Below are 8,786 nucleotides of genomic sequence, written 5' to 3' on the forward strand. Positions count from 1 at the left end.
CGTCATGCTGCCGAAATTACATAAACATGTTTGTGTATGCATATGGCCTTAATTAGCGCAAAACGAATGACTCAAAAGAATCCAAAAATGCAAGAGCAAATGCAAAAAATGCGAAAAAATCGCCGGAAATGACCAGACGGTAGGGAGGGTTACCCTCCAAAAAAAGAAAACAAATAGAAACCTATAAGTTAGAAATGAAATGATTAGAAAAAGAAATATGTAAGTGAAGTAAATATATTAATTTTGAAATGTATTAAATTGAAAAAATGAAAACTATGAATTAAAATGAATTAAATTAAAATGAAAATTAATTCCTAAAATGAAAATATACAAGTGTGCTAAAGTGACAAAAATGTCGATACTGCCTCGAAACGCGTGCCCGCGGAATTAGGAAACACGAAATATGACAATTTTGCGTATTTACCAAAATAATAACCCGTAGGAATAGGAAATTATTTGCCAAGGAATTTAGGAAATATCCAACGCGGAAAATCACAGAAGCCTTGCTGAGGAAGAGGCGCAGCATGAGCTGCGTCCCTTTGAAGAGGCGCAGCAGGTGCTGCGCCTGTTCCCTGGTGTGTCTGTTCTGGCAGATTTTAGGAAACAGATTTTAGTATAAATAGAGACGTTGATAGAGCTTTTATTCACACAATTCTTCCGTCTCTTCTTCGTCTTATTACATAAAATTCTCAAAATAAGCACTCATCATGAATACTTTGGAGATTCGCTTAAAAGAATGGACCAATGAGTTTTCCAACATGGAGAAACACGACATGGGTGCCTATAATCTTGGATCGTTGTTGAGTTTGAAGCTTATAAAGGTTGTCAAACCATTGCTAGATGCTTGTCTTGATTATTGGGACCCGAATTATCATGTTTTTGCGTTTCCTGGAGGCGACATTTGCCCATTTCCTGAAGAAATTGCTGCGATTGGTGGGTGGGACCCAGAACACTTGCCCGCTATTCCTTCTACTTCGCAAGGGTATAAGAGCAAATTTAGAGATTTGCTTGGATTGACCAGACTTGAGGTGGACCGTCTAGCGACATCAAAAGGAGTGCGAATGTTGGACTTCATTGACCGATTCATTAATAGGGCCGATCCCACCGTTTCTTATGTTGCTAGGCGAAGAGCCTTCGGATTTTGCTTGTTGCATGTGTATGTCTTTCAAGGGCATGTTGATGAAGACTTGAGAGGTGACCCTCGTCTCCTGGACCTAGTTGAGCAAATGGAGCTGCGCAGGAGCCCAGCTTGTTTATGTTTAGGAGAGATCTTATTGGGCTTGGATAACAGGAAAGCTAATCGTGACCTACCGTATTTGGGAAGGTCCATTATTTTGCAGGTAAAAGAACATCTCTTTTTTTTTTCTTTTTTTTTTTTGCTTTCGTTTTTTGTTTTTTCGTTTTTTGTTTTTTTTTTTTGATGTCTAATGCTCACTTTTGGTAGGTGTGGCTTATGGAAAGGCTTCGATTGATCGAGCCCCCAGTTCATGTTCCTTCTTATCATGCTCGTTCGATTGCAATGAGGACCAGGCTGTACATGGTGGTCTTTACCCGAGTCTGCAATTATTGGGAGAACAAATTGAAGAGTGATGATGGCCCTTTGATTAGGTGGATTGTACCATGGTGGCACCTCAAATCTATCACTGGAGTGTCTTCCTTGGATCCTACTCGATCTGTGCGTATTCCTGGCTTGGAATTCATGGTGTGCATCTTCCCGGAAAGGCTGATGAGACAAATTGGAATGAAGCAGATGATCCCGAAGCTTGACACCGTCCCGCAGACTGCCGTGGCGCTTACTACGGAGAGCCGAAGGGAGTGGGCCATTAAGTGGGCCCAAAGGAACATGTGGTTCTTGAACTCTTCTGCTAATGCCTTATGGGTGTCGGATTCCTACTTGCGATGGAGGAAAGCTACTACTCCGGAAGAGCGTGAGAGATTGAGGAAGCACGAGCATGTTGACTATAAGGTGCGCGAGGTGGAAAATGAGAAAGAGAAGCACCTGACCGAGGGAGAAGAGGAAGCCGGGTTTCGAGTTGTTCATCCTTCGAAGAAACCGAAGACCTCTCCTGTCGTGGAAATGGTGATTAACAAAAATGGAAAGTCTAGGACTCGAGAAAGACCGTTGATTATTAGGTCCGAAGTGGTGCAGGAGCGTCCGGCTCGAGGTCGCGACAAGAAGTATGACAAGAATGACAAGGGCAAAGGGAAAATGAAAGAATAGCCCATGTCTCTATTACTATTTATTATTATTAATATTATTGTAATAAAAAGATGGGGTTTTTAGAATCCTAGCCTATTTTATTTTTATTTTATTATGTGACGTATTATTATTAGAAAATGAATGAAATAAAAAAAAGGTTAATTGGTTATGAAACCGTTGTGGTTTTCTATTTATTATTCTTGTCGAATTCCACGTACAAAGCAAATGTCCTTCTATTTACATTTTGAAATAAATAATGGGTTGTATCCCGTGAAGGATTGCCTACGTATTCATTAAGAAAATGAAATCAAACCCTTGTGCGTAGTTCGAGTAAATGTAAAAGAATAATTGTTCTAAGCAAGAGCTTGTAATGAACTTAGAAAATAAACATGAGCTTTTGCTTACTCTTAAGATGCAAATTTAAAAAAAAGACAAATGAGAGAGAGATGAAAGAGAAAGCTAGAGAGAGAAAATCCGTTCCTCTTTTCTAGGGTTTCACGCGTCTTTCAGCAATGGCGAAGGAGCAATCTGGTTCTCAATCATCTCATAATCAGAATAAACAAAAAACTAGTAATTCCAATAACAATAATATACAATCATCTAGTAAATCACAAACTAGTAATAAATCAAATAATAATAACAGTGTTTCTAATGCAAAATCTAAGGAATCTGAAGGACATAGCAATGCGAGTAATACTGAGAATCGTACCGCAGAAATTGCGCTGATACGACAGGAAGTTGCGACTCTTTTAGCTGCGGCGGGATATGTGGTACCGGAGGATGTGGATGTTACAGGCACCAGTGGATGGACCGAGGTTGTCTCAACAAGGAAGAATAAGGATGTGACTGGTAAATTGGCGACAATTTCGGAGGAAGAGACTACTGAAAGTTTGGAGAAAGGTAAGCCACTCAAACTAACTGTAGAGGATGTTCAAGCTGAAATTGATTACTGGAATTTGGCTTTCTATGGTTATGTTATGGGGGCGAATCCGCCTTGGGAAGTGTTAGAGGGGTATCTGCGTCGTATATGGCAAAATTATGAGATTACTAAGATATCATTCCTGCCAAATGGTTTGTTTGTTGTTCGTTTTGCAAAATTGGAGCACCATAAGCTTGTTCTAGCACAGGATATGTTTCTCTTTGATGGGAAACCAATCATTCTAAGAGCCTGGGACCCCAATGTTAGGATATCGAAGGTCTCTGTGAAAACTGTTCCAATTTGGGCTAAGTTGGTTGGTTTGGATTTGAAGTTCTGGGGGAAGCAATGTTTGGAGAAACTAGCTGGACTTCTTGGGAAGTTTCTCAAAATTGATGAGCTTACTCTTGATAAGAAATTGCTTGGTTATGCTAAGGTTATGGTAGAAGTTGAGGTTGATAAGAGCTATCCAAATAAAATTGTTTTTGAAGATGAAAATGGACAAGAGGTGACTGTTCTTGTGGAGTATGATTGGTTGCCTATTACATGCTTGAAATGTAAAGGTGTTGGACACAGGGACACTCAATGTAGGGGGAGAGTGCCAAGGAGGAGTGCTCCTGTGCAGAATCAGACTGGCCCTAAGCAGGTCTGGAGGAAGAAACCAGAGACTGTTAGGGTTCTTGATCCTAAGGAATTCCCTGATTTACCAGTCACTGGTGGGGGTACTGAGCAGTCTGTGGCAGGGACTAGTAAGCCTTCTCCTGCTGCCAATTCTGGTCTAATTACACCAGCTTGTGTGCAGCAGAGGTCATCTTACACACCGGCTAGGATTCTCACTAGAATTACAAGACATGAATCCAGGGTGCCTGGAGGACAGGTAGCTGAATTTATACCCAGTATAACTAATGAATTGATAAAAGATGCTGAAATGGTTGATAAAGGAGGGGGGGGGGAGGTTATTCCTCCTCATGGTTAAGTTTGGAGTATGGAATATTAGGGGTCTCAACAGTGATAACAAACAGAGGGATGTTAAGTGGTATATGCATCATTCTAATGTGTCATTGTTTGGACTCCTTGAGACTAGGGTCAAACCTAGGTCTCTAAATAAAGTAGCTAAAAATATTTGTGAAGGGTGGTCGTTTACTACTAACTATAACTATCATAGTGGAGGTAGAATTTGGGTTCTATGGAAGGATAGTCATCTTAAGATTGATATAATAGTGAAGAGTGCTCAGTATATTCATGTCAAAGTTACTACTATTGAGGGGTGTGTTTTCTTTGTGACCTTTGTGTATGGTTATAACAAGATTGAGGAAAGAGTTCCTCTCTGGAATGATCTAATGGCTTGGCCTATTACTCAACCTTGGGTGGTCCTGGGAGACTTCAACAATGTTATGTACTCTAATGAAAGAATTGGGAAGATTGTAAAAGATCTTTGAGATGAAACCATTTCAGGATGTTGTTCTTTGCTTGTGAATTACAAGATATTAAAACTACTGGTGCATTCTTCACATGGACTAATAAGCAGCCTAGTGAGACAAGGGTCTACAGTCGTATTGATAGGGTTCTTGTGAATAATGAATGGATGAGGAAATGGCCTGATTACTATGCATACTATGCTCCTGAAGGATACTTTGACCACTGTCCTTGCCTTGTGGATTGTGTGTCTGGCAGTATTCCTAGAAGGAAGCCATTTAAGTTCTTTAATATGCGGAGTAAGGTCTCAGATTTTCAGGAAGTGGTCAAGGTGGGTTGGAATTGTGACATTCAGGGGACTTATATGTTCAGGATAGCCAAGAAATTGAAGCTGCTTAAGCCAATGCTTAAGAATTTGAACAAAGCAGTTATTTTCTGATGTGGAGAGGAATGCTGATATTGCTTATGCGCCTTTTGGATTGTCAAAAGAAATTGCAAGCTGATCTGGAAATAAAATTCTTATGGATGTGGAGTATCAGTTAAGGGAGAGCTATTTGGTGCTTGCACAAGCAAGGGAGGATTATTTGAGACAAAAATCAAAGGCTCATTGGGCTAAAGATGGAGATGATAATACTGCTATGTTTCATAGAATTATCCAACAGAGAAATATCCAGAATAAAGTAATGAGAATTGAGGATAAAGAGGGTAAGTGCTGTACTGATCCTGAAGATATTCTTCAAGCCTTTGTGGCTTATTATAAAGCTCTCTTGGGGGAGAATGGTAGCACTAGTAGTGTTTATACTCAGATTGTGGAGAAAGGGGAGAAAGTTCATAGTGAGGATTGGGCTAAGCTGTGTGCCATTCCTACTAATGCTGAAATTAAAACTATGGTTTTCTCAATACCTGATGACAAGAGTCCTGGTCCTGATGGGTACTCAAGCTGTTTTTTTAAAGCCAGCTGGGCTATCATTGAGGAGGATATGTGTAAGGCAGTCAAGGACTTCTTTTTCAGTGGGAAGTTGCTGAAACAATTCAATTGCACTAATTTGGTGTTGATACCTAAAGTTGATAATCCTGTGACTGTTAAAGAGTTTCGACCCATAGCGTGTTGCAATGTGGTTTACAAGGTAATCTCTAAGCTTCTCTGCAACAGGCTTTCTCAGGTGCTTCCATATCTCATTTCTCCTTCCCACATTAAGGGTAGGAGTATAATGGGTAATATCCTTATTAGTCAAGATCTTGTTAGATTGTATAATAGGAGGAATGTGTCCCCAAGGTGTATGCTCAAAGTGGATTTGAGGAAAGCATATGACACAATTGAATGGACCTTTGTGAGGCAGATGATGGTCAGTTTGAAGTTTCCTTTGAAGTTTGTTGAGTGGATTATGCAGTGTGTGACAACTACTTCATTCTCTGTTGTGCTTAATGGTCAGACCTATGGCTTCTTTGCTGGGCAAAGGGGACTTAGACAAGGGGATCCCTTGTCCCCTTTGCTGTTTACTGTGTGTATGGAGTACCTGAGTAGGTTGATGGCTGAGGCTAGAGAGTTCCCTGGGTTTAAATTCCATCCTCTTTGTAGAGGCATCAAGCTCACACATTTGATGTTTGCTGATGACCTGCTACTGTTTTGCAAAGGGGACATTAAATCAGTGACTATACTGCTGGAAGTTTTTCATTGTTTTTCTAATGCTTCTAGCTTGACCATTAGTAGTGAGAAGTCTGATATCATCTTGAATGGTATTGATGATGATACTGTTGGAGCCATCCTGGAGCATACTGGTTTTAAGAAGGGTTCCCTACCTTTCAAGTATTTGGGGGTTAAAATTTCACATAAGAGGTTAACAAAAACTGATTGTAATATTCTTGTGGATAGAATGGTCCATAGGATTAGAGGATGGAATAAAAAGAAGATCTCTTATACTGGTAGATTGACCCTGGTGAAAGCTGTTCTCTCTACCATTCACACTTATTGGTCCCAGTTGTTTGTTCTCCCAGCTGGAGTCATGGAGAGGATACGGGCTCTTTGCGGGGAATTTTACGTGGGAAGGAGGTGAGGACTACACCAAAGCCCCTCTAGTGGCTTGATCTGTTCTTTGCAAGGGGAAAGATGAAGGGGGCTAGTGTCGGTTGATTTGAAGATTTGGAACATAGCAGCAATTGGGAAGCTTGTTTGGTGGATAGCTAAGAAAAAGGATCACTTGTGGATTCAATGGGTAGATAAAATTTATATGAAAGGTCGATCTTGGCTTAACTATCAACCTACTGCTGCTAGCTCTTGGGCGTGGAGGAAAATCTGGGAGGTTAAAAAGAAGTTCCAGGAAGCTTATAATCAAGGTAAGTGGATGACTGATGGGGATGAGTATACTATTGCTAAGGGATATGATTGGTTAGTTCAGAGTACACCTAAAATTCAGTGGCATAAGAGTGCTTGGAATCGGTTTAATATTCAGAGACATTGCTTTATACAAGGTCGATTAAGCATGAAAGGCTACTTACTCTTGATAGATTGCAAAAAATGGGTGTGACTCAGAGTACTACCTGTTACATTTGTGGCATGGCTGCTAAGAGTCACAAACATCTGTTCCAAGATTGTGTTTATGTGACTAAGTGCTACAAGGAGTTGTATACATGGCTAGGAGTTTCTGATCAGAGGAAGCAGCTGGTTTCTGCTGATAAAGTGCTACAGCAACGAGGATGGTCTGGATTTGTGAGGTTGGTTACTTGTGCTCTGGTGGTGGCTCTGCAATATCATATTTGGCAGACACGGAATCATTGCAGGTTGGAAGGCATAGTACCTCAGCCAAGGACAATGTTGAAACGGATTCAGACTGAATTTAAGCTGAGGTTGATGGCTGTGAGCAAAGGAACTATGAAACAACATGATCTGATGTGGTCTCAAAATAGGGGTCTCATGTAATTATTTTTTTGTAGGCAATTTTGAGTATGAGTCTGTTAGATGTGGTAGATGTGAAATGGTTGTAATGGTGACATTTTTTTGCCCTTTTTAGGGGATGAGCTATAATATTACTTACATTTCCACCAAAAAAAAGATGCAAATTTAGTTTATTTGATGATATGAGGATGACTGAATTTGTCAAAATGCAAGAGCAAAGTGACATTAGCTACGTTTTAGCTTGGCCAAGGGCCGTTTATTTAGTGCCACAAGAGCGACACGTGAGGTTACGCGAGGGGCGTTTTTTGTTCCTATTCTAGGCATAATACCGCTTTAGTTGGTCAAGATTTGTAGGGTTGGAGAACTCATTCCCGTCTAGGTCTGTGATTCTAACCGCACCCCCTGGAAGTATGGACTTGACTAGAAATGGCCCGGCCCAATTAGGTTTGAATTTTCCCCGTGGATCGACAGGTAAAAGAGCTCTAACCGATTTGAGTACTAAGTCTCCTTCTTTGATGTTCCTTGGCTTAACCCTTTTGTTGAAGGCTCATTTGATACGTGCTTGATATGTTTGGACATTATGCAAGGCGCGTAGCCTACTTTCATCCAGGAGGATGAGTTCTTCGTATCTATCCCTCTTCCAATCGGCTTCCGGGATTTGACATTCGAGTAAGATACGCAATGATGGTATTTCTAACTTCACTGGTTGTACAACTTCCATGCCGTAAGTCAAATAGAAAGGGGTGGCCCCAGTGGGCGTCCTCACAGATGTGCGAGATCTCCACAAAACAAAGGGTATCTTGCTTGGCCAATCTCGATAGTTGTCAATCATTTTCTTGAGAATTGTGACAACTTTCTTGTTTGCTGCCTCTACCGCGCCATTAGTCTGTGGTCTATATGGCGAATAATGGTGATGCCTAATTTTGTACTTAGCTAGCAGTTGCTCAGTCTCAGCTTGGAAATGTGATCCATTATCACTAACGATCTCATGTGGGCAACCGTATCGACAGATGATGTTGGTTTGTATGAACTTTGCCACATTTTTAGCCGTAAGACTAATGTAGGAAGCCGCTTCTACCCATTTAGTGAAATAGTCGATCGCCACTAGGATGAAACAGTGACCTCTTGTTCCGACTGGGGTTATCTTCCCGATTATGTCAATTCCCCAGGCAGAAAATGGCCAAGGAGATGTCATCGTATAGAGCAATGAAGGAGGGACACGTTGTACGTTCCCAAAGATTTGGCAGTTATGGCAATGTCTTACATATTTGATGCAATCGGATTCCATTGTGGTCCAATAGTACCCAAGCGTGTGATTTTCTTTGCCATCATAGGCCCACTCATGTGTGGACCACATTCTC

The 8,786-nt window shown here is 40.9% G+C and overlaps 1 protein-coding gene across 1 annotated transcript; it reads left to right on the forward strand.

Annotated features, from left to right (window-relative positions):
* The first annotated feature begins 4,572 nt into the window (after positions 1–4,572).
* On the forward strand, positions 4,573–4,971 carry LOC141594785 (uncharacterized). The gene has a single exon (XM_074414774.1). The coding sequence runs from the start codon at positions 4,573–4,575 to the stop codon at positions 4,969–4,971; it is 399 nt and encodes a 132-aa protein (XP_074270875.1).
* The last annotated feature ends 3,815 nt before the right edge of the window (positions 4,972–8,786 follow it).

Source organism: Silene latifolia, chromosome 8 (genome assembly GCF_048544455.1).
Source record: "Silene latifolia isolate original U9 population chromosome 8, ASM4854445v1, whole genome shotgun sequence".
NCBI classification, from domain to species: Eukaryota; Viridiplantae; Streptophyta; class Magnoliopsida; order Caryophyllales; family Caryophyllaceae; genus Silene; species Silene latifolia.

Excerpts from the sequence above, each read along its gene's own strand:
- LOC141594785 (XM_074414774.1), top strand. The coding sequence starts at position 4,573 with ATGTTGTTCTTTGCTTGTGAATTACAAGATATTAAAACTACTGGTGCA.